General features: G+C 48.9%; 1 protein-coding gene across 1 annotated transcript; it reads right to left on the bottom strand.

The window, feature by feature from the left end:
- Positions 1-1,540: 1,540 nt before the first annotated feature.
- On the bottom strand, positions 1,541-17,793 carry EMX2 (empty spiracles homeobox 2). Its single transcript, XM_086920293.1, has 3 exons — positions 17,297-17,793; positions 12,919-13,103; positions 1,541-2,263 (listed from the first exon to the last, which is right to left on the bottom strand). The coding sequence occupies exons 1-3, from the start codon at positions 17,670-17,672 to the stop codon at positions 2,096-2,098; spliced, it is 729 nt and encodes a 242-aa protein (XP_086776419.1). The 5' UTR covers positions 17,673-17,793; the 3' UTR covers positions 1,541-2,095.
- Positions 17,794-25,787: the final 7,994 nt, after the last annotated feature.

Here is a 25,787-nt window from a genome sequence, read left to right as displayed (position 1 = left end):
GCTGCGGACTCTAGACGGGTCCAGGCCGCCGCCTCGGGCAGCACCGGGCCATATCTGAGGTGCGCAGGCCCGGCCTGCACCCGGGGAGGGCAGAGGCCCGCACGGGCTGCACCAGGGGAGAGTGTTACCAGCCCACAGCCGAGGGGCAAGGGCCCAGCGTGGGGGCACCACGGAATGAGTCCCTCATAGCTGTGGTTTGTCACGCATCGTGATGCTACCGGCTCGTGGGACCGTGCAAGGGGGTGAAGCAAGTGTGTGTGCGCACGCGTGAATGTAAGTGCTGTTGTATAGTTAGTTACACACTTGACTAAGTGCGTGTGTTTGGGTACTTTTTGGACATACTTTTGACTTCGCAAAGTCTAGAAATACATCGACATAAAAGCATAGTTTCCAACCACTCACATTTGCGCCAAACTTGGTGACCTTTGGAGGGCATCGATCCTGGTTAATGGGTTTCCACAGCGGCCTGAGAATGGATGTGGGGCGCACCTATGTAAACGCATGGGCGTGCGCCAGCGCGTGCACCTGTGTACCCCTATGTATATGTGAACACACACGGAGCATATACTTACAGAAGGTGAACATACATTTCTATACATGCACCTTTATTAATTCCAGTATACACAATCATGCCTACACACACTGGCACTTACCAACATCAGTGACACAAGCACAACTATTATAGGGTGCGTTTCAAAAAGTCACAACAGGTCAAACAACGGTGTAGTTGAGACAAGCAGATTAAAGTGAGCTGGCTTACAAAGAACTTCTCGGGGTCCCGGCAGGCAGGGTTGGGTAGGACAAAGCGTGACCTAGGCGAGCAGAACTGGACAGGTTCGAGTCTTGGGTCGGCTCACCATCCCGTGACTCTGGAAAATCACGTAATTTTACAAAAAAGGAATGTGTCCTTGAGTAATGTAGTTGGTACTCGGGTAAAACTCTCCCAATGCCTTCGGGTCGAGTTCGCCCTATATAAAACTGCAAACAAAAAAACTAAAAAAAAAAACTATAAAGCACATCCTGCAGCCAGCAGGCAAACAACAATTGTAAACTACAGCTCAGCGACGCCTTCCCACAGTCTGGAAACATTAAAAAACGCAACTTGTCAAAACAGAGGTTTGTACTCTGCGAGCATACTGATAAATCTTTATTGACAATAACATACTTCTTGGAAGTATATAGTGTGTTAGAATTCTAACAAATTAACACAAACACAAAAATATTTACATTCTGGTATAGAATACATTTAAGAAAACAGTTCGTGTTTTTCACGGTTGACAAGCTCTAAAGTCTTTGAAATTACAAGTTCAGTGCTGGGGGCTCGCCGGGCACAAAGTTCAGGTTTTTTTTTTTACTCCACAGGGTAGCCTACCTATTCGATGCTCCAAGAAAAGGCAACTTCACAAATAATGTCCTTTAAAAGCCCAGATGCCAACACTCCACATTCCATTATCATGTCCTGGCCCCTACGCACTTCTGGGTAAAATGCACTTCCCATCTGCCCTCAGCCTCTCTTTCGCTTGAATACATATATATATATATATATATAATTCGCAGCATTTCCGGTCAAACCGAGTACGCCCTGAAAAATGAAAGAACATGTAACCTAGCGCAAATAAAAAAATATTGAAATGTTTCTTTATTCACTTCCCGTGCAATTTAAGTTTCTGAAATTGAGGTTTTCTTATTTTAGCTGGTTTCGTGGACTAATGGCTGAATTGATTTCGTTAAAAAGATATGGGAAAACGGTCAAGTGCAAAATGTACCGTGGTTATGTGTACTTTCTCTTGAGCACACCTGCAGGAAACATTGATTGCTGGCACATCACCTTGGGTTGGTGGCTTGTTTGGCACGTGAGCCTGCCACCCATCCCCAAGCGCTGCTACCTGGCTCCGGCCTCTCTCCCTGGTTGCCCCCTGTCTTTTGTTCAGTTTTTATGTCTTTTGTCTAGAAAACATGGTTTTGCTCCCCCCGAACATTCCCAGCGCAGAGCCGCGCTGTGTGATTTTGGGCGCCCCGTTCTCTCCCCAGTGTCCGTGTGGTGGTGTGAGCGGCGGCGGCAGGTACAGTACGTCCTCGGTAGCCCGGGGAGGGCTCAGTCGTCGGAGGTCACGTCTATCTCTTCGGGGCTAGCCTGCTTAGTGGCTATTCGCCACCTGTTGATGTGGTGCGTGCCCTTCTTCTTCTGGGAAGAGTCCGAGCCCTCCTCCTCCAGTTTCTGGCGCTTGAACTTGGTCCGCCGGTTCTGGAACCAGACTTTCACCTGCGGAGGGAGAGAATTCACGGGTGAGAAAGAGAAGCCACCGTCGTGAGACCAGACCCCCGACCCATCAGCCCTGTGCAGACATTCCCAACTCAGGCACTGCAGCCCCCCTTACAGGCAGTAGCCCCTCGGTATCCAGAGACCACCTGGAATAGAGGCCTCGAAACCAAGTTCACAGCCTCAAGACCAGAGAGCGTTCACCCTTCACCCGTTTTGTAATTACACATCCGGTATGACCCCCACCCCTTCCACACACACACACACAAGTGCTGGGCCATCATCACCCACTGGGGCAAAAAATAGGCCTGGGCCACAACAATTAAAGTGCCTCCTAATAGTAGTCAAAATAGCTAAAAAGGTGTCCGGCATTTGCAAATCAGGCTAGTTTTGAGCTTACGACGCGCTTACGAGGGTCGTTTGCAAGCTATAGGCGCGTGCGTGCATCTTTGTTCATTGCAGGCCATGTCTACCGTGAGGCCATGAAACAGTCTGACCCTGTCTGGCGCCCTCTCACCTGCAGCATGGAGCAGAAGCTGGCATTCCCAGCCCTTACTTAGATCCACTACACCTTAGCCTTAGCCCCTAGAGCCCCCCCCCCCCCACTCGCCCCCCTCCACCCCAATGCCCAAACCCCAACTCAGCAGGGGCACCCGCCCCAGCAGAGGATCGGGAGTGCCCTGCGCACTGCTGGAGAGCCAATCTCAAGTACAGAAAGTAACACCACCAGAGAGGTATCGGCAGAACACCAAAGCAGCGACCAAAGACAATGTGTGAGCATCACTGGTGTGCACAGGACAGCACTGCTACAATGCGACACTGCTACAAAACAGACAAAGTAGCAACCGATAAACTCCACTAAAACCACTGCCGTGAGTCCCAAACACAAAGCCACACTGGTAGAAATACAGAAAGCTCGCTGCTCTAAGCTACACGGAGCAGCCCAGCCACATAACACACCTCACCTATGCTGCTAGTTACACTAAGCGCCGCTGATGCAAGCCACTTCACCAATGCTGCTAGTTACAGTAAGCACAGCTAATACAAAGCCACTTCACCAATGCTGCAAGTTACACTAAGCACAGCTGATACAAAGCCACTTCACCTCTGCTGCTAGTTACACTAAGCACAGCTGATGCAAGCCACTTCACCAATGCTGCTAGTTACATTAAGCACCGCTGATACAAAGCCACTTCACCAATGCTGCTAGTTACACTAAGCACAGCTAATACAAAGCCACTTCACCAATGCTGCTAGTTACATTAAGCACCGCTGATACAAAGCCACTTCACCAATGCTGCTAGTTACACTAAGCACCACTAATACAAAGGCACTTCACCAATGCTGCTAGTTACACTAAGCACAGCTAATACAAAGCCACTTCACCAATGCTGCAAGTTACACTAAGCACAGCTGATACAAAGCCACTTCACCTCTGCTGCTGGTTACACTAAGCACAGCTGATGCAAGCCACTTCACCAATGCTGCTAGTTACACTAAGCACAGCTAATACAAAGCCACTTCACCAATGCTGCTAGTTACACTAAGCACAGCTAATACAAAGCCACTTCACCAATGCTGCTAGTTACATTAAGCACCGCTGATACAAAGCCACTTCACCAATGCTGCTAGTTACATTAAGCACCGCTGATACAAAGCCACTTCACCAATGCTGCTAGTCACACTAAGCACAGCTAATACAAAGCCACTTCACCAATGCTGCTAGTTAACCTAAGCACAGCTAATACAAAGCCACTTCACCAATGCTGCTAGTTACATTAAGCACCGCTGATACAAAGCCACTTCACCAATGCTGCTAGTTACACTAAGCACAGCTAATACAAAGCCACTTCACCAATGCTGCTAGTTACATTAAGCACCGCTGATACAAAGCCACTTCACCAATGCTGCTAGTTACACTAAGCACCACTAATACAAAGGCACTTCACCAATGCTGCTAGTTACACTAAGCACAGCTAATACAAAGCCACTTCACCAATGCTGCTAGTTACACGAAGCACCGCTGATACAAAGCCACTTCACCTATGCTGCTAGTTACACTAAGCACCACTAATACAAAGGCACTTCACCAATGCTGCTAGTTACACGAAGCACAGCTGATACAAAGCCACTTCACCAATGCTGCTAGTTACACTAAGCACCGCTAATACAAACCCACTTCACCAATGCTGCTAGTTACACTAAGCGCCACTATTATGGAACACAATTCACCAATGCTGTTCAATACACTAAGCACCGCTGCTATGAAATACACATGACAGCACTGCATCTATAAACGCACTGCTGCTAATTACACTGAGTACCGCTGCTATGAAATACACAAAACAGCGATGCTGCTAATTACACTAAGCACCGCTGCTATGGGATGCACACTTCAGCACTGCTGCTATTTACACTAAGCACCGCTGCTAAGGAACACAATTCACCAATGCTGTTCAATACACTAAGCACCGCTGCTATGAAATACACATGAGAGCACTGCAGCTATAAACGCACTGCTGCTAATTACACTGAGCACCGCTGCTTTGAAATACACATGAGAGCACTACAGCTATAAACGCACTGCTGCTAATTACACTAAGCACCACTGCTATGGATTACACAAGCCCGCACTGCTGCTAATTACACCAAGAACAGCTGCTAGAAAATGTGACAGAACTGCTGCTAATTACACTAAGCACCGCTGCTACAAAATACACAAGACAGTAGTGCTGGTAATTTTGGGCTAAAGAACGGTGATGGATTAAACCCAGATCTGTTGACTGGGTGTGAGTGTTTGATTGGTTCAGATGCTCCGTCCATCACCACCCCCTTTTGTACCGCTAATTACACTAAGCACCGCTGCTATGGAATACACAAGTCAGCACTGCAGCTATAAAACACACAAGCCCGCACTGCTGCTAATTGCACCAAGCACTGCTGCTAGAAAATGTGACAGAACTGCTAATTACACTAAGCCCCGCTGCTACAAAATACACGTCTCCAATGCTGCTAATTATCTTAAGCACCACTGCTATTAAATACACAAGACAGCACTGCAGCTATAAAAAAAACACAGGCCCGCACCGCTGCTAATTACACTAAGCACAGCTGCTGTGAAATACACAAGACAGCACTGCAGCTATAAAACCCACAAGCCCGTACCCGCTGCTAATTACACTACGCACCGCTGCTGTGGAATACACAAGACCGCACTGCTGCTAATTACACTAACCACGCTGCTATGAAATACAAAAGGTAGGACTGCTGCTAATGAATCAAGCACCGCTGCTATCAAATACCCAGGAGAACCATGTTGCTAATTAGAGAAAGCACCGCTCCTATAAAACACACCAGACAGCACTGCTGTTAATTCCACCAAGCACCTCTGCTGGAAAATACACAAGACAGTACTGCTGCTAATTCCACCAAGCACCTCTGCTGGAAAACACACAAGACAGTACTGCTGCTAATTCCACCAGGCACCTCTGCTGGAAAACACACAAGACAGCACTGCTGCTAATTCCACCAAGCACCTCTGCTGGAAAACACACAAGACAGCACTGCTGCTAATTCCACCAAGCACCTCTGCTGGAAAACACACAAGACAGCACTGCTGCTAATTCCACCAAGCACCTCTGCTGGAAAACACACCAGGCAGCACTGCTGCTAATTCCACCAAGCACCTCTGCTGGAAAACACACAAGACAGCACTGCTGCTAATTCCACCAAGCACCTCTGCTGGAAAACACACAAGACAGCACTGCTGCTAATTCCACCAAGCACCTCTGCTGTAAAATACACAAGACAGCACTGCTGCTAATTCCACCAAGCACCTCTGCTGGAAAACACACAAGACAGCACTGCTGCTAATTCCACCAAGCACCTCTGCTGTAAAATACACAAGACAGCACTACTGTTGATTCCACCAAGCACCTCTGCTGTAAAATACACAAGACAGCACTGCTGTTGATCCCACCAAGCACCTCTGCTGCAAAATACACAAGACAGCACTGCTGCTGAATAACTTAAGCACTGCAGTAGACGACACAAACGGCACCAAAACACCGCTGCTGCAGAAAAATATAAAAACAGCAGTGCTGCTGCTGATTACCTTAATCACTGCTGCCACTAAATACGCAAGACAGCACTGCTACCAAGCACCCGTGCTGGAAAATACACAAGACAGCACTGCTGCTGATTACACTAAGCACTGCTACAATAGAATAGCCAAGACCACTTTGCCTCGAATAGCAGTAAGCATCAATTATATAACATGTACGCCCAGCACTGCTACAAAAGACAGGGAGCAAAGATGCTGCGCGAATGTCAAAGCCTCTCTGCTTCAAAGTACGCGAAGTACTTCATCCATGCACTGCACTCCTACAAAGCACAGAACCGAGCGCCGCTACCTCACAGCCCCAGGCTGCGCCATAACCCACGCAGCACTGCTGCTGCAAATACCCGATCCGCAACTGACACAAAACAGCCTAGGCCGGGCTTGCCTACTACCCAAGTACCGTTAACACAAACCATGCAACCGACCACTGCTGCCAAACACCGAACTGCCCTGCCACCGAACACAATGACACACCTCGACGTCCTAGCAAACACTACTGCAAAACACACAAGCAGCTTTATCACACATTTCGCTGCACAGCACGGTGTGCTCGGCATCAAGTAACAATGTAAATACCCAAAGTACGTGTTTCATTGTAAACATTTCAACCATCCGTCCAACAAATCACTCACTGCAACACCTACTACAAGATAACTCAAGTACCGTTGGCACCAAATACTCACGACGGCCGTGCTAGAAAAGACACGGCTCAGCACTGATACCAAATAGCCCAGCCAAACAAAGCTATAAAATACACAAATGCAACGCAACAAAATACACACCACATCAATGGGACAAAATACACCACGTAGCACTGCTACAAGGCAGAAAGGAACAACACAACATATAGAACACCACAATCCACACTGTACAATAATCAAAGCTGCGCTTCAGAACAATATGCAAGGCAGAACTGTAACATAATTCGCAACAGTAGATCGAAACTGTGCTCAAGTTGTACTGCAACGAGATATATCCAAGAATACTGCTACAAAGCACACAAGCAGCAATGCTACCATATACCCGCTTGCACTGCCACAAAATACGTAAAGCGTCATTGCAACTAAACGCATAACTGCAGTTCAACCAAATGTGAAAACTATGACAGAAACAAAACACATAAAATAGCACTGTTACAATACGCACAAAGCAGCGCTGCCAACACATGTGCAAAATATCGCTGCCACAAAACACCCCAAACGCTAATGCCACACAAAACACATGGGAGCACGGACACAAAATATGCAATTGACACTGCTACACGGGGCAGAGTTGCAGAGAAGCAAAATACACAAGGCAGTGAAAGAGATCATTTCGCGCAGCATTGAAAATACACTAAACTGCGAAGCGACAAAATGCACAAAGCAGCATGCTACCATGCAACAAAATGACCACACCACCTTCACTTATTACCGGTGTAACGCGGATATAAAACGTGTCCAAACAGCTCAACTGTGACACAGAAGAGAACCCTTGGAACGCATGGAGGCGCCACATGCGAGGCCACGGGCGCCCCGGTGTACGAGGCGGAGGCCTATCCGTGTGTTTCTCCACAGCGCAACTCGGCTCGGTGGTTCTGCTCGTGGCGCTTTCACGACTCTGTCCCACCAGGCAGGCACGTGTGAAGGGGCCGCGCCCCTGAGGTCAGGGGGCTCAGAGGTGCCCTGGGGAACGAGAGGTGTCAAAGGACACGGTGTGTACCACCATGAGCTTAAAGTCACCCGGGTTAGGCGGTTTGAGGCAAGGGGGTACGGCCGGGTCCTGGCACCCTCGTCCTGCACAGAGGACCCTAGAATCACGGAGGGCCCGGGCCACAAGATCACACCACCTCGTTCGGCGCCCGCCCGCCGGCAACGATTCACTGGAAATCCAACCAGACACACTTCTCGCCCTTCATGTGTGGCGAGGAGACCAGAGCTTTGCTTCGGAAAAACACCCGGGTTTTCACACAGAGGAATGGTTTAATTCTTTCTTTAAAGACACAGGTCAGTGGTGTTTTGGAAATGACGCGCAAATCACAGGTATATGTTTATAACGAGCAATTATACATATATATATATATATATATATCTATATATATATATATATATATATATTACATATTTATTTTTTAGAAAATCAGCTGTCATCAAGAGTGCAGTCCAAGACCTGAACCGGGTGTATTACCATTTGCCCAAATAACAAGGGACATAACTAGGGATGGTTAACTTTAAAACTCTCCAACTTCCTCTCCTTCATTACTGAACGAGGTAGGTTCCTTGACCTGACGACGGTATGGCACCTGACCTGTCTGCGTCCGGCCTCAAGGCGCCTTCTGCGGTAGCAGGCCCCGTGCTCAGAGAAGCCCCATCGGCGCGCTGGCAGGACAGCGCTCTCTGCCGTGAAGGACGTGGACGCGCTTTAAGAACCACCTTACGGCTGCACTTGGAGCGCTCTATGGGTCATTGCACCAGGGAGCCCCGGGAGGCCCCGAGCCCCCTAGCCGCGCTCGCAGGCCCCCGACTCTAAACTGGACACCAATAATAAATACATCGCTCTTAGGATGAAACAACCTACTGACGGGGGAGCTCGACAGACCATGCGTCGCGGCAGCTGACTCTCTATCCAGGGCCGCAGTGGGGGGAGGGCCCCCGAGCCGCTCTTTTTATAGGGTTAAAAGAGTGCGCCTTCCCCCCGCCCGACTCTGTCCCGTCTGAAACGAGCAGATAAAGTTAAACTCATTCTGGGGAGCAGGGATTTATAAAGACGGTTTAGTGATAAACCGCTTCACTGCACGCTCTGATCCGGGAGCTACCACCAGCCCCCTTTATTTCAGATCAGATCATCACCCCAATGCCCCTGCTGTGCAAAGCGGCCATGACGGCGAATAGGGGGTGACTTTTAATTCGCTTTTTTAGCGCACTAATTGAGGGGAGGACGGTTCACTTGTCAGCGTTGTTCGGACGCAGGGAACTGCTCCCGGGGGAGACTGCGGGCTGACACCAACACAAAACCCCGCCGCACAAAGCGCACCTTTGAAAGGCAGCTTGTCCCCCTGGACGTGATTCCAGCGAGCCTCCGTAGGCGCTGGCTGGAAACACACAGAAATGGATCGATCATTTAGTTGGACTTTTTACAATAAAAAAGAGCGGTGCTAGTATTACGGACAAATCGGCGAAGACAAGTTACAACTAAATCCAAGGGGACCGAAGAAATAAATGAAAAGGCTCCACTGAACCTGTGAAATATTGGTTTAATACAATAATGACAGCGGACTTCGAGGCGGAGTTGTATAGGTGTGAACACTACAGGGATTATGTGGCAATTGAGGGCCAAATTATGTGGCAGGGTTATCTAAAGTGTGCTGCAAATGAAGGCCAATTATGAAGCACATTCTCTGACAGCACGATTTTAATCAAAGCTACAAACGTGATTTGTTTAAATCTTCAAAGTGCAAATGACGTGGGAGGCGCAGTACTGTCATATGTAGTACAGACAACGTCACGGAATCTCATAATTCACCGCCTCTGCCATCTTCGTTCTGTTGTCAACAATGGATCGCGAAAGTTCAACAAAACTCCAGCATCCAAAGTTTCCAATCATTGCTTGCTGCGGAGAGCAGCGTCAACAACCCCCCCCCCCCCCCCCCGGCCGCCGAGGGAATCTCCGTTTTTACAACAGAAACGGACTTGCTTTATTCCACCTTGTTAAATGCATCAGTAAGTGCTGTTGTCTTCTTCATGCAGCCGAAACCTTAAACACTAAACAGCATGGGAAACATTTCACTTGCTATTTAAAAGAATCATTTCCGGGTTTGAAGAAAATATATTTTTTAAGCTGCTACAAAATAAACATGTTTTGTACGAAACAAATAATGATCCCTATATTTTACCTCTGTTTGCTGACTTTTCTAAATTGTTTAATTGTTTGGCTATCTCCGTGGGGGGAGGGGCGAGAGAGAGTGTGTGAATGTGTGTGAATGTGTGTATGTATATCAATTCGTCCTCATCGCAGCAGACTAAACACAGCTTAATTTTGCCCTCAAGGAGCAAAGTTATATATTCTGAGATGCCCAAGTAACAGAGGTGTGCGCGTACAAAATGTTGCACTGCAGCCTAGGTAGCTTGTCACTCATTGCCTGGAACCTCGGCTCTGTTCACTGCCCTGCGCCCATTGCATAATGTGCAAACACCTCACACTGCACCATTAATAAACAGCAGAACACTGCTCGGTGCTGGGCCAACATTAAAATAGCTGTCGAAATAAAATTATAGCTGTGTGTTGTAGGAGATAGAGATGGATAGATAGACAGAGAGAGATAGTGAGTATATATATATATATATATATATATATATATATAGAGAGAGAGAGAGAGAGAGAGAGAGAGAGAGAGAGAGAGAGAGAGAGAGAGAGAGAGAGAGAGATAAGGTAAGAGGCTAAAGGCTAAGTGGTATGTACATGTAAAATTTCACCAGAACCATGAGATATTAATATACAACCACATTGCACATTACCCATTATGCCGTTTTTACATTACACATGAATGTTCTGGTAATTAGTTTAAACGAGCTGTTTTTTTTTTCAAATTACAGTTAGCAAGGGACATTTACTGGAATTATGACTTTTTAGTTGTATTTAGATGGAATTAAGGCATTTTTACTAAATAATGGACATTTGTCAATGGTGAAAGCCCTGGTTTTATGCCATTACGGATGTAGTGCATTTGCTACATAATTTGCCATGATTTTCTTCCTTTTAAGGTTTCACATAAATGTTCCTACTGTAAAGGGATGTACATTCTTACAGCGGATGTGCCACATATTTTTTTTGCCGCATAATTTCGAACCCAAAGCATTATTTAGATAATTGGGTCCTCCCAGCCACATAACCCTAGTAACCCTGAGAACGGTAAACGTCTGCAGAAGGGTCGGAGGCTGTCATCATGATGATGAACCCCAAATACCAGTGGGCACTGTAAAATATTTCTATATTTCGCTGTTCCCTGTTAAATGTTACTACACGTTATTCTGTGTATTATGCATATTGCATATTGTTCCCGCGGACGCTATATATTGACTATCATATATACAATGTATGTATAAACAATATAGTATACTGAGTGTGTATTGTGACTTGTGAGCACACACGAGTGTGTCTCTTAAGAAGCACAATTGTGGCCAGCTCACTGTGCTTTCACCTGCCGTATACTGTGGGTGAGAAGGATCTCACAATTTCATAAACAAAATGCACTAAGATTTGCACCGCATTTGTGTTCATTTTTTTAGCCCTATCCTGTAATGGCTGGAGCGTACTGTCAACAGTGGGACAACACCTGTACAACATCTGCAAAACCCTGAACAGAAACAACAGCCGCGTCAGCATGGTACGGGTGGACCCCTATGCACAGAAACACTCTGCCGTGCCCGCGGCTCCGAGCGCCTTGTGCACCTAATAAAAATACGGCGCTATGCTGTGCCTAGCGCAGGGGATAATGGAAGCATTTACCGCAATATACTTACTAATGCATTCAGTACATCAACGGAAACAAAAGCAGAACATTTGTATCTGCCATAAATTGCTCAAGTAGACTAAAGCTTTATTTAGTGATTTAATTACACTCCACAAAGAAAAAAAACTTATGGATAGGAAAGCACGTCACCACCTCGTTGACTGGCCGTGAGAGCAAGCAACCACGACAACTTAGAGAGAAACCCCAAACAAGGTAGCACTGCAGCCTGCACTGCACGCGGTGGGGCCGGCTCAGAGTGCGCTCCACAATACGGGGCCAAAGCGAAGGTCACTCCGCAGCGGACAACCGGCGGCACACTGCTGAGGATGGCAGGGCTGAGCTCCACTCTGTGGGGCCGGAAGCAGCTGTGCTCAGCTCTGTGGGCCGGAAGCAGCTGAACTCCACTTTGTGGGGCTGGCGGAAGATGTACTCCACTCTGTGGGGACGGGGGCAGGGTGAAGTCAGCCCCTGCCAGGCCGTCTTGTGCTCTGATGCCAGGGGCACCTGTCCCGTGCACTTTGGACATACGCAGGACCTAGAGTGTGGCCGGGAAGTGCAAATACGAGGTGTTCGTTATTCTATAGCCAATATCACGCACCGTGAAATTAAAATGTAAACCCTGTTTGCGCGTTATATATAACAACTAACTCGTTTGAACCCGGCGATGGAGCGTGAGAAAGCTCAATTCCTCCACAGGTACCAAAACCACAGGGCCACCCCTCTCCACTCCATTGGCACATACTGCCAATAAAAAAAGGTTTGTTTACATTCCCAAGCAGAGTCCCCAACCACTCACTGGCGCGCGCACTCACGCACGGGCGCGCGCACGCAAACCCCACTCCAAGGCCAGTCAGCTCTTCTTTCTTTGTCCTGAGTGGGCCCGCAGCGCTCGCCTCCCCAGCAGTGGTGCAGCAAGGGCGCCCTGGTGCAAGCGCGGAGAGTGGGCCCCTGCTCTCATGCTAAGCAGTAACCGGGGTGCAGTAAAGAGGCAGACCCATAAGCGGGGTGCAGAGGTCCCCCCACAGCCCCGGCCCGCCCCCAGCCGCTCACCTGAGTTTCCGTGAGGCTGAGGCTGTGCGCCAACTGCTTCCTCTCGGCGCCCACCACGTAGTGGTTCTTCTCGAAGGCGTGCTCCAGCCGCAGCAGCTGGGAGGGCGAGAAGGCCGTGCGGATCCGCTTGGGCTTCCTGGCCAGGGCGTTGTGGAGAAGGAAGCTCTCGGGGCTGGTGTCACCGCCTGCAGAGGAAACAGCACACAAACTTACACAGGCCGCAACTGCAGCGCAAGGCACAACGTATCCAAATTACACTCAGAACACCCAAAGGACACGGCGTTAAAAATCAAAGAAATCACCCAAGGCACCGCGGCACACTGCCCCTGTAGAGGAAAGAGCGCACAAACTTACACAGGCCGCAGCGGCAGCGCAAGGCACAACATATCCAAACTACACTCAAAACACCACAACGCCAAGGCGTTAAAATCAAGCAAATCACCCCAGGCACCTCGGCACACTGCGCCTGCGGAGGAAACAGCGCACAAACTTACACAGGCCGCAGCGGCAGCGCAAGGCACAACATATCCAAACTACACTCAGAACACCACAACGCCAAGGCGTTAAAATCAAGGAAATCACCCCAGGCACCTCGGCACACTGCGCCTGCAGAGGAAACAGCGCACATACTTACACAGGCCGCAGCGGCAGCGCAAGGCACAACATATCCAAACTACACTCAGAACACCACAACGCCAAGGCGTTAAAATCAAGGAAATCACCCAAGCACCTCGGCACACTGCGCCTGCGGAGGAAACCGCGCGCAAACCTACTCAGGCGCGCAGCTAAAGGCAAGACAGCGTAAGGCACAACATATCCAAACTACACTCAGAACACCACAACGCCAAGGCGTTAAAATCAAGGAAATCACCCAAGCACCTCGGCACACTGCGCCTGCGGAGGAAACCGCGCGCAAACCTACTCAGGCGCGCAGCTAAAGGCAAGACAGCGTAAGGCACAACATATCCAAACTACACTCAGAACACCACAACGCCAAGGCGTTAAAATCAAGGAAATCACCCAAGCACCTCGGCACACTGCGCCTGCGGAGGAAACCGCGCGCAAACCTACTCAGGCGCGCAGCTAAAGGCAATACAGCGTAAGGCACAACATATCCAAACTACACTCAGAACACCACAACGCCAAGGCGTTAAAATCAAGGAAATCACCCAAGCACCTCGGCACACTGCGCCTGCGGAGGAAACCGCGCGCAAACCTACTCAGGCGCGCAGCTAAAGGCAAGACAGCGTAAGGCACAACATATCTAAAAAACATTCAGAGCACACAGCGTTCAAATGCAGGGAAATAAAACACACCCTACACAGCACGAATGGCTGTAAGCCTTTGTCGACGTGCCTGAAACAAACTTGTTCCCAGAGCCCACCAACTGTTTAACTCGGAAAAAGAAGCTAAATATAGAACAATTAGAAGACACTCCAGGGAAGCAGTGCACGTCGCCTTCTATTGACCACACTGTTATTGTTAATTTACCCCCACGGAAGAGTCCTTTATTGTTTGCTTTAATGGGTTACTAGAAAGGAGCCATCCGAACTATACTTGCGGGTGCAGCATTACTTTAATGTGTATTACACGAGTACCACCCGGCCTGCCCTGGGACTTCCTGTCCACTTAATTCCACATCATGTCAGCCACCCCAGCATTCACGAGGGGGGCCAGGGCTTGATGAACCCCGAGTTCACACACACTGCACATCACAAATCAAATAAAAACACACCCGCTCTCCTGCACCGAGCAGCGACAACCGGGGACACGCGCCACTCCCGCAGGGCCGTGACCCCGCCTTCGACCTGCACCCCTCCACCCCACTCTCGATAGACACCAGGATCCACTAAAGATCACACTCCCCGCTACAGACAGACCAACACCCCCCCCCCCCCCCCCCCCCCATCCCCACCCAAACACACAGACACTTCAAGTTCAGGCCATCGATCCGCGCAGATAATGACCGCGTCACCCAAGGCCATTTATACACCGACATGGAGGATTAGCGCCGAGGTTTAGAGCCATTTTTGGACTCACTGACTCTCTCGAAAGTGAAAGAACAGACAGGCGAGGGCCCCTCGCACCAACAGGGCATTCCCTGTCTAACACCACGGCCCCGTAATAAACCACTTCCAATATTGAGATTCGTTCCAGGGAATATATTTGACACAGTTCTTATTATGAAGATTGTAGGTGGCAGATATACAGCGCACATTCTTACATTCGTATGGCCTCGGGGCGCTACCCAACCGCCGCTTCTATGCATCGGATATACATCCAGCATTACGGGCTCTTGTTAGTAAAGCCTGGCCACGTCTCCCCAAATGTGTCATTTTTGACAGTTGTCTCCAGACACCGCCCTGGAGGGCCCGGGTGCAGGCAGCGGCCGTCGGCGCTTTTACCACCGGACTGAGGCGCTTTACTGTTGTCACTCATTCACCTAAGTTGTAGCGCATTTCTCTCAACTTACTTTGGGGTAAGCACCCTGTTTCCGCTGTAAACAGAAAGTGACTGGAGTGTTTTGGTAACCCCCCCCCCCCCCCCCCCCCCCCGGGGTCGTGTTGTTTTTCTTAATGTGAACCGTTTACCAGTTCACCCTTCAAACGCTCCAGATGAAACAATGGCCGCTAATTTAACGACAAAAAGCAATTAAAAGCGATCCGTTGATGCGGACTAATTGTTTCAGGGGAAACAACACCAACTGTGCTGACAGGAAGGGTTAAACGAAAAGCGGAAACAGCACCTCTTGACGGAGCCACAAACGCACAGCGTAACCTTTTCACACAAGAAATATAATTATCAGCGCCCCCACTCTCTCCTTGGGAGAACATGCGTATTATTTAAATGGCATGTGCTTGTATATTTATATGGTATTCGCGTGCGTATTTGTATGGAATCCGTGCATATGTACACGGTATAGACGTCCCACCTGTAGCTCCGCTGACAGCAGTGACTGGGAACCCCGAGACTGCTGCATATGTTCCCCATCAATGATCGATAAATCTGTTTTTATTTAACGGTCGTCTCTGCTCAAATGTGCGCTTTTTTTTAACATAATACGTTCCCGAATTAGAAATAGTTTCCCCACGAAGAAAGCGAAAGTAAAATACGATGGGCGGAACAGACAACTGTTTATTTGTCAACATCTATTTGTGTACCTTTATTTTTACCCCAGAGACGCAGCAAGCCTGCGACAACGCTCCCTATTCCAGCAGAATCAAATCAGAGGGGGAAGAAATGGGCCGAGCGGGTACATTTTAGTGAACGCTGTCAACAGCATTCGTTTGGAAATGCACTATAAATTATTCGAAGCCACCGGCTCAAAAAATATGAAGGTAGGCCGAACGAGCTCCCGTGACAGGCCGGGCCCCGAGGACAGACCGACGCACAGCTGAGGCGCGACGAACTGTCCCGGACTGAACCACCCCGGAGCCTGCCTGACTAATTCTTTTTCCCGTTAGCGCCTTCTTCCCTCCTCTAGCACCTAGAAGTCTGTCTTCCAGTCGACATGTCAGTCTAGTCTCGGCATTTCCATTAGTTCTGTTGACTTCGCAACTTTTCTCGATGCCCGTCTTTCCTTCATTTCGTTTTCTCATTTCCTTTACAGTTCTCCCTTCAGTCACTCACTCTCTATGTCTCTCATTTCTTTAGCTCATTTGGCCTTAGTTTCTTCCCTGATCTCACCCTATTTCCGCATTTGTAATCATGTTTTTTCTGTCTTTGCTATGTACGTGGTTCGTGTGTTTTTCTCCCATATTAAGATTTCACTGTTCTTCGGTCCACTTTTTATTCTCCGTTTGTATTCGCGTTTCCGATCTTTGTATTATTGTAGTATCACTCGTTGGTCCCGCACTTCTAAGGCTGATCGAAGACGTGTCTTTTCTCTTCTTCTCTCAACACCACGCCCCACTAATAACCGTTCTTTTTGTTTTGCGTTTTCACTCATTTTCTGAGTCTTTGACCATGAATCGCTCCCTCGAGTTTTAAAATATGTTATGGAATTCGTTCTTCCCCATTCGGTTTCTGACCGTCCTTTTCGAACATTCTCTCTTTCCTCTCGTCTCCTGTTTTTCTGGTTCACTGATGCCTTCATTTGTTTATTGTTTCTTTTACTTGCTCCCTATTTGGATTCCTTCCTCACTTTATCTCATTGTCGTGGTTACTCTGCCATTTTTTTATTCTCCCTTCAAATACAATTTTTGTCGTTTCCCTTTTTTATCATTTAAGTTCCACTACATCTATTTTTTTCTTTCTTTCGTCACGCATGCTGCCTCGTTTGTATCTCTCAAACGCACACCGTTTTCTCGATTTCTACCGCTTTCACTCTCATTCCGATCCACCCTCTCCCCGTACTTTCGTTCGCCCGCTCTCTTACCTTGGAAGCGGTGGCCGAGGTAGCGGTAGCGGTGCAGCAGCCAGGGGTAGAAGCTGGCCGGGTCCCCCCGCTGCTGGGCGGAGGCGAAGAGCGGGGCCCCGGGCAGGTGGTGGTGGTGGTGGGCGGCCAGGCCCGGGTGCTGCTGGTGGTGGGGGTGGTGCGCCGGGGGGGCCTGGCTGCCGGCCTCGGGCGGGAAGAGCAGCTCCCCGTGGCCCCCGGGGTGCGGGTGGTGGAAGCCCTGCAGGAAGGGGTGCATGGGGGGGCCCGCATAGCTCAGCGCGGCCGGCCGGATGGGCGACGGCTCCTCGGGCGACGGCGTGTCCTTGGCCACCAGGGACTCGATGGTGAAGCAGCGCTTGGGCGCCGGCTGGAACATGCTGCACCCGGCGCACCCCTCCTCCGGGGGAGGGGAGGGGGTCGTCCACGGGCCTCTCCTGCCCGACAACCGCTGAAGTGCAGCGAAACCCAGTCAAAACTCGGAGGAAAAGCGGGAGCAATCGGACGAAGTGCAGGGGGGCGCTCCGAAGTTGTGGAAGTGCGGCAGAACCTAGTCCGGTGCAGGAGGAGGTGCAGCAGAGCCCAGCGGACGGCCAGTGCCCGAGGAAGTGCAGCAGATCCGGATCGGGGCAGGAGAAAGTGCAGCAGAGACCGACTGGCGATCAGTGGCGAGGAAGTGCAACTAGGCCGGGTCCCAGAACCAGAGGACGCGCAGCACAAGCAGGTCCGAGCCTGGAAGAAGTGTCGCAGAACCAAGGCAGGCGCAGGAGAACCGCACCGGACCCGGGTTAGGTGCAGGAATGCACCTACATCTGGCTGAAGTGCCGCAGAATCCGCAGGAAGTGCAGCTGCACTCTAGGCGTGGCACAGGCAGCGCGTGCAGACTGTCAAGAGGCAGGTACCCCTCACAGGCAGGCAGCAGGGTCCGGGCAGCAGCTCTGCCGTGATTGCCGCTGCACACTGAGGCTGGGCAGGCTCCAGCTGCTTCCCACTCCCCTCCAGTTCCGGGGGTGACAGGCGAGCTCCTCCCCTTGCAGCCGACTCGGGTCCCTAGTTCTGCAGATTGCGGGCGCTGATTCCAGCTGCGGGGGCGCGTGCTGCAGCCGCTCCTGTGCCTGGTCCGGGGCTCGCGCTCACCTTCCTTGTGCCGCGCGCGCCTGGGCTCGGCCTCCTTCATCCAGGGCCCCGTCACGTGGGCGGTGTCCCTCGGGCCAGCGCGCGCCCATTGGCCTACCGTAGTGCTTCGGCTGGGCGGGGCCGTGACGTGCACTACGGAGCCCGGGATTCCCGGAGGCTTGGTGCCTGTGTGCAGGGAGGGGGAGAGTGTCTGAGCACCGGGGAAAGGGTCAGAGGGCGGAGATGCACACTCCAGGGAGTTCGGCAAGTGTAGCAAGTCAAGTGCATGTGAGCTAAGAGCAGTGGCGAGGATCCCTGCCAAGTGCAGTCGAGCCAAGTGCAGCCATACCCAGTACAACCAAAGTTCAACCCACGCCAGAGCATCTGCTCCAGGTACACAAGAGAGGAGCACAACAAAGCAGTCTTGCCAAGTTCAATTAAGGCAAATGGCATCAAACTAAGTGAAATGTAGAGACTTGTTAAGCGCAACTGAGTCGAATGCAACGACCTCGAATGCAACCGAAATAAGTAACTCAAGCAAATGCTTTTATACCAAATGTAAACAACACGTGCAACATAGCAGCGTTTAGAAAAGTGCAACCCAGCCTTATGCAACTGAGAGTAGCTATGACCAGTGTAACAAAGCCAAGGGCAACTAAGATGCATGTAGCTGAGCGAAGTGCAATTAAGGCAGGTGTATCTGAGCAGAGCGCAATGGACTGGGTCAGTGCTGAAACCGAGACGAATGCAAACAAGCCAAGTACAATTGAGCCTTGATTATTCCGCATTGTTCTGGGGAATGCCAATTCTGACTTTCCATTTGAATTCGTTTTTGTAATAAAACGTAATGGATGTTGTAATAAATAAGGCCCGATTTATGAGTTGTCTGTGTATTCTTCCACTGGCAACTGGGTATGAAGTCTCACAAGGTGCACTCCTTATTTAGGCCCAACTCCGGTGGAAAGGCCAAATGCATCTGAATCAAGTGCAACGGGGAGAAGCAATGAATGTGCAACCAAGCAACGTTCAACCAAGCTGAGTGGACCCTCAACCAGCAAGCCAAGTCCAGGTTGGCCAAGTGCAAATGAAGAGACTTCAGGAGTCTTAAATCCTGCCAAGTGAACTGCAATGGAGAGAAGTTGTGCTATATTGCAAAAGAGGGAAGAGAAAAGAACCAAACTTGGTGGACGAAAGTTGTGCCAAGTGTGTTCATAATTTAAGGGCAAAATCTTTCCATTGAAAGGATTAGTGGTACCAGGACCAAGTCAGGTGCAACCGGGACAAGGTAAATCCAAAGAAGGCATGCCATGAGCACAAGATCAGAGTTACACCAGTGGAACAGAAACAAATACAGTCTAATGAGCTCTCTCAAGTGCATCAGAACCAAATACAGATGGCCCAAAGGCAACCAAGCAAACCCAAGCAGTTTACGCGTTAGCCAAGTGGAAAAGAGAGGAACAAGCCATGAGCAACCAACCAAACTGCAATGAGGAAGATCCGTGCCAAGTTAGGGGTGAGACCCTACACAAGGATACAATGTTATACAATTCGGAGGGCAAGTGAGAAGATCTTTGCCAAATGCAAACTAGCCAAACTCTGTGTAGACAAGCAATGTCAAATACAACTGAGCAAAACTGCGCCAAGGGCAGCCAAGCGAAAAAAGAATCAGTTGAGGCATATGTTGGAACATAACTGAACAATGCCAAAGGCATAAGCCTAGTCTTGCTGATGTTTACTAATAGGCTATTGGATTTACATGTATGTCCCAATAGCATAACGTTTCTCTTGGAGACCTGTTGGCATACAGTTCATTAAGGGTAAATCGTCCAATACATTAAGCACAAAACATGCAACTCACTACTTTTTGGAGAAAATTAATTTGTCTTTGAAAGCACTTTTGGTGGTGGATCAAAGATAAATAAACCGAATAGCAAGTGTGCTGGGATGTTTTTCAGATAGATTTCCTAACCCTGGCAAGTCTATCTGGGCCTAGTTTCACGATGGCATGTTGGTCATTAGCTCATAGATGGCAAATAACTGCCTCAAATTAAATTCAGATAAGACTGAGGTAATGGTCTTCAGTAACCTTGCCCCTGGATGGTCGCCGACCTGGTGGCCAGCTGAACTGGGATCACCCCCCACCCCTGTCAGGAAGGCCAGAAACATAGGCATTATATTAGATGAGAGCCTTTCCTTCAAACAGCATGTCAACACAGTGGGCTCCTCATCCTTTTATGTCTTAAGGATGATAAAGAAATTGCTACCTTTCCCCCCGAATATCACTGGAAAAACACTCATCAATGCCCTAGTTATGTCAAAAGCTGACTACTGCAACGCCTTTTAATCAATGCCCAAGAAAATGTTCTGAACAAACTGCAACTGATACAGAATGCAGCCACCAGGATACTGTCAGGCACTCCAAAGTTCAAGTCAATTTCTAAAGTGGTGCGCCAGCTACACTGTCTGCCCATAAAAAGCAGAACCAAATTTAAAGCGCTATGCATTGCCTACAAAGCAGTTTACGGTACAGGACTGGAATACCTGAAAAAAGCTTTTCAAACATAGTACCCAGCAGAGCCCTGCACTCAGCAGATGCCAACCTTCTTATTGTTCCTACAACAAACAAAGTCAACTGGGGCGACAGAAGATTTATAGTGGCCACAGCTAAAGTATGGAATCTGCTCCCCCTACAAATTAAGACCAGCTCCACGCTGCTATCTTTTCAGAAAACAAATAAAAACCTGGCTATTTGAGCAATAAGGGGTGCCCTCCGCTTTTCCTTACTGTCCATAGCGCCAAGACACCCACAGGTATTTGTGCGCTCTAGAAATTGATAAAATAAAATAAATAGTTATAAAACTAATTAGATTAAAACACTTGAAAACAATGATTTGTTATACACATGGGAAAAATGTTAATTAAGCCAGGGTAATTGGTGTCATTTTGGTAATTTTGCATAACAACATCTTCTCAAAATTACCAAGATTATGCCTTTAAGCCACACTGTGTAATTTCAGGGAGAAATTTTCACCCCCGATGTACCCTTCAAGTTATTTTTTAAAAGAAACAGAATTTCAGGTAGGTATTTTTATCAAAGTAAACCAATCAGGTAATTTCAGAATGCAAAACTACAAACCCACACACAAACGGTCGTTTTTTGTGTATGCAAACAGCACTTCTTTTAATGTGGGCAGTTGTCATACATTTCATGTAGGGTTTTGCTAGAGCAAACCATTCGGGTAGCATTTGAGAGCAAAACTACACAGCAAGCCGCAGCGTTCTAAAAACAATCAACCGGAAATCAACTAAAAATTACATTTTCAAGTTAAGTTTTTACAAGAAGGGACCATTAAGGTAATTTTTTTAGTTCAAGATGAAGTTCACATAATTTTGTGTCATTTTGCAAACATTTTGATAAGTTATGGTACATGAAATTACTCAACTTGCACCCAGCCCTAACTTGTGGGTGAAAAATTCAGGAATGGAGACAGTGTCCGTAATGGGCTGGAGTGAAGGGGTCATTCTGAACCAAGCTCAAGGCACGTTTGCCCCCACAGGCCAATATATAGGCGGTTGAAGTATAAGTCTAGCACAAATTCCATGTTGTGCCAGTTCAGGTCATAGGACTCCGCTCCAGACAGAGTGGAGTAAACCACTATTTGGAAAACTTGTAGTGGATTCTGGGTTTCTGACAGAAATGCAAGGTATGCTAGCTGCTGGAAAACATACCCAGAAAGAATTGTGTCAGGTGCAACACGCGTGTTCTACCCTCATGAACCTAAGGACCTTACAAGGCCCATCGGGGTACCTGCCTGGACAAGGAGGAAGCTGGGTTGTGGGTGAAGCCAACAGAGCCTGCCCTAAATGACTAAAGAACACTATCAATAACATCAGTTGCTCAGGGTTCAAGGAAGCCTGAAGCCTGTGGAGCTCTGCAGGAGAAGGAAATGAGCCAAATCAAGACTGAGCAATAGACTCTGAGAAGGCACCAGCTTCAGCGCTTGTCTTCCTGCTCCAGAAGAAGAGAAGGACGAGCATCCAGAAGTGGACCAGAAGTTTACATTTGGGTCACTGCAGGGGCAGTGGGAGTTTCTGCCTGCTTGAAGTCTGTCCTGAGAGGGGATTGGTAATATGAAGGCAGGATATCTTACTTGTGGTGTATCCAGAAGGTTAGCTAGGTTCAGGTTTCCCTTGGCGTGGCTGAGTATGCTGAGGGTCAGACACTCCTAGAGTACAGGATTGTTGCTTCCCAAAGGGACATGGTCCTGCTCTGCTAGACGTCCCATTCTCACAGGGAAGTGTACTATCTCAAGGAAAGATAACTGAGTGGACGGGGGCTACTTGGATGTTGGTTTGGAGTTGGTTGCCTCAGGATCCAACTGCAGGGTTCACTAAGATGTTCAGAGGACCTCAGAATTGTGTGCACAACCCAGGACAGGAGAATGTCTTTGTAGTGATAGCCCCCCCCCCCCCTAGTGGATGATCCAAGTTTTCCAGTTTGATCACAAGATCCCTGTATAGAGAAACTGCATCTTATCCACTCTGTAGAGAGGAAGAACAGTTCCATAATGGGAGCACTTGGGAAGATGACACTTCACCTGGAGAGACAGGTCATCCTAAAATGCCTAGGAATCAACGGATCTATGGTGGAGCCCAGCCTCAGGATTAAGGTAGCGGACAGAAAGGCCCTGTAATACCTTCCCTCGCTAGAGCCTTGTTTAAAGGGCAAGCAGTGAAAATAAAGATGATAACTTAGTCTAAGGGTTTCTCTCTGTGCAAACTTGCAGGATGATTGGATTGGCTTCCTTCTTTCCCTATCCTGGAGGAAGGTTCCGTCCTACCAGGGGGTGTTCCTGACCACTAGTCCTTAGAGTTGGAAGGAGTTGCCTCCCCAGCATTAAAGCATTTCAAGGGGTCTTACATAGGATCACTAGAGCAAGAGCGGACTGTTTCTTCTATGCTTCTTCATGAGGATGAAACTCAGTTTTTAGGAAATTAATGAGGCATTGGTTGTGGTTCTGTATTTAACTACTTCCCACTCGGCGGAGCAGCTGATGGAGACCAATGACTTGGAATGCTGAAGAAGGGTTTGAGTGCTAGTTCTGGCTACTACTACAGAAGTATGGGTTGTCCCGACGTGGTGCTAGAGAACTCACTGATTGGTTATCGATAAACAGTAGTGCACTGGCCCGATGAAGGAAAGCTTAGAACTCCTGTTATCTGGGAACTCGCACATGGTGGTGAAAACCTAAGGTTGAGCCAATGGTCCATTGTAGGCTTGAGTGAAATTTAAATTACTCCATGCATAATTTGCCTAATTTTAGGAATTCCACATTATGCTTGTTACGTAAAATTCCTCAAATTATGCCATTACCCCACTTCACATAATTATGAGCATTCATGGTAGAAATTCACCATGAAACGAGCTATTTGCTGTTCTCAGTGCTTGCTTAAATACATACTTACAACAAATGCATCATTACACCAACAAATAACAGAAGGGCAAGTAAAATATACAGTGAAATGAAGGATTTCCATTTCACTTAATTATGTGTAATTTCTCGTAATTTTGCCACAATTTAAAATACTTACTTGAAAGCAAATTATCAGACGGGTACTGGTGGTAACTGACTCTAACTAACCAGGCCTAGAGCCAGTATTATGCTAAAAGACACTTAGAATACAGTGAAAACACCTACATACATTAGAGAACACTATGCGTTGGGGTACCCCTGTGATTAGCATGACCGCCTCTGTAAGCACCTAGTACATAATAGGGCAGGGGGATTAAAACTACCTCTTAAAATGTGCAAGGGGCACGTTTGCACAGTGGTGAAGGGAGGGGGGCCTGAGGTGAAATATGTGCAAACACACCCTGAGGACGTTTTAAGTTGGGAGATTTAGTCCCCTTGAATTCTGAGGGTCTCTGGAGTCCAACTAGCCCACTAGGTACCTCCATTAAGTGCCACAGAGCTGAATTGCACAGAGGTGTAAAAGGGGCGTGGCCTGGACCACCTCTCTGCAACGCAGGCCTGTGGCGCTTACTGGAGGTACCTGGTGGCCAAGTTGGCCCCCAGGGGCCCTTAGGATTGAAGGGGACTTAATTCCCCAACTTAAAACGCGCCACAGGGCGTGTTTGCACACGTCACCTCTGGCCCCACCCCCTTCCTTTACCACTGTGCAAAGGCAACCTGTGACACGTTTTAAGTTGGGGGATTAAGTCTCCTTGAATCCTGAGAGTCCCTGGGTCCAACTAGCCCACCATGTACCTCCAGTAAGCACCAGAGAGCTGCTTTGCAGAGAGGTGGTCCGAGGACATGCCCCATTTTACATCTCTCTGAAATGCAACTCTGTGGCACTTACTGGACGTACCTGGTGGGTCAGTTGGCCCCGAGGGACCCTCAGGATTCAAGAGAACTTAATTCCCCAACTTAAAACGCGCCACGGGGCGCGTTTGCACACTTGTAACATCAGGCCATGCCTCCTCCCTGCACCACGGCGCAAACGTACCCCCTGGTATGTTGTAAATTGGGGGATTAAGTTCCCTTGAGTCCTGAGGGTCCCTGGGGGCCAACTAGCCCACCACTTACCTCCAGTAAGCGCCACAGAGCTGCGTTGCAGAGTGGTGTAAAAAGGGGCACGGCCTGGGCCACCTCTCTACAATTCAGCGCAGTGGTGCTTACTGGAGGTAAGTGGTGGACTAGTTGGCCCCCAGGGACCCTCAGGATTTAAGAGGAATTAATTCCCCAACTTAAAATGTGCCACAGGGTGTGTTTGCACACATGTTACCTCAGGCCCTGCCCCCTCCCTTCACCACTGTGCAAACGCACCCCTTGGCATATTTTGAGTTGGGGGATCAAGTCCCCTTGAATCCTGAGGGTCCCTCTGGTGGTCCAACTAGCTCACCAGGTACCTCCAGTAAATGCCACAGAGCTGCGTTGCAGAGAGGTGTAAAAAGGGGCGCGGCCTCTGAACACCTCTGCAACGCAGCTCCCTGGCGCATACTGGAGGTACCTGGTGGGCTGAATGGCCCCCAGGGACCCTCAGTATTCAAGGGGAATTAATTCCCAACTTACAACTCGCCAGGGGGCGCGTTTGGAGCAGTGGTGTAGGAAGGGGGCGGGCCTGAGGTGATATGCGTGCAAACACGCCCTGTGGTGTGTTTTAAGTTTGGGAATGAAATCCTCTTCAATCCTGAGGGTCCCTGGGGACCAACTAGCCCACCAGGTACCTCCAGTATGCGCCAGGCAGCTGCATTGCCGAGAGGTGTTCAGAGGCAACGCCCCTTTTTACACCTCTCTGCAACACGGCTCTGTGGCACTTACTGGAGGTACCTGGCGGGCTAGTTGGCCCCCAAGGACCCTCAGGATTGAAGAGG

Source organism: Lissotriton vulgaris, chromosome 5 (assembly GCF_964263255.1).
Source record: "Lissotriton vulgaris chromosome 5, aLisVul1.2, whole genome shotgun sequence".
In the NCBI taxonomy this organism is placed as follows: Eukaryota; Metazoa; Chordata; class Amphibia; order Caudata; family Salamandridae; genus Lissotriton; species Lissotriton vulgaris.
This window is presented reverse-complemented; position numbering and strand designations above follow the sequence as displayed.

Coding starts and splice junctions, on each gene's coding strand:
- EMX2 (XM_086920293.1), bottom strand. CDS start 17,672: ATGTTCCAGCCGGCGCCCAAGCGCTGCTTCACCATCGAGTCCCTGGTG. Junction 13,104..17,296: donor CCTCGGCCACCGCTTCCAAG/GTAAGAGAGCGG, acceptor TTTCCTCTGCAG/GCGGTGACACCAGCCCCGAG. Junction 2,264..12,918: donor TCAGCCTCACGGAAACTCAG/GTGAGCGGCTGG, acceptor CTCCCTCCGCAG/GTGAAAGTCTGGTTCCAGAA.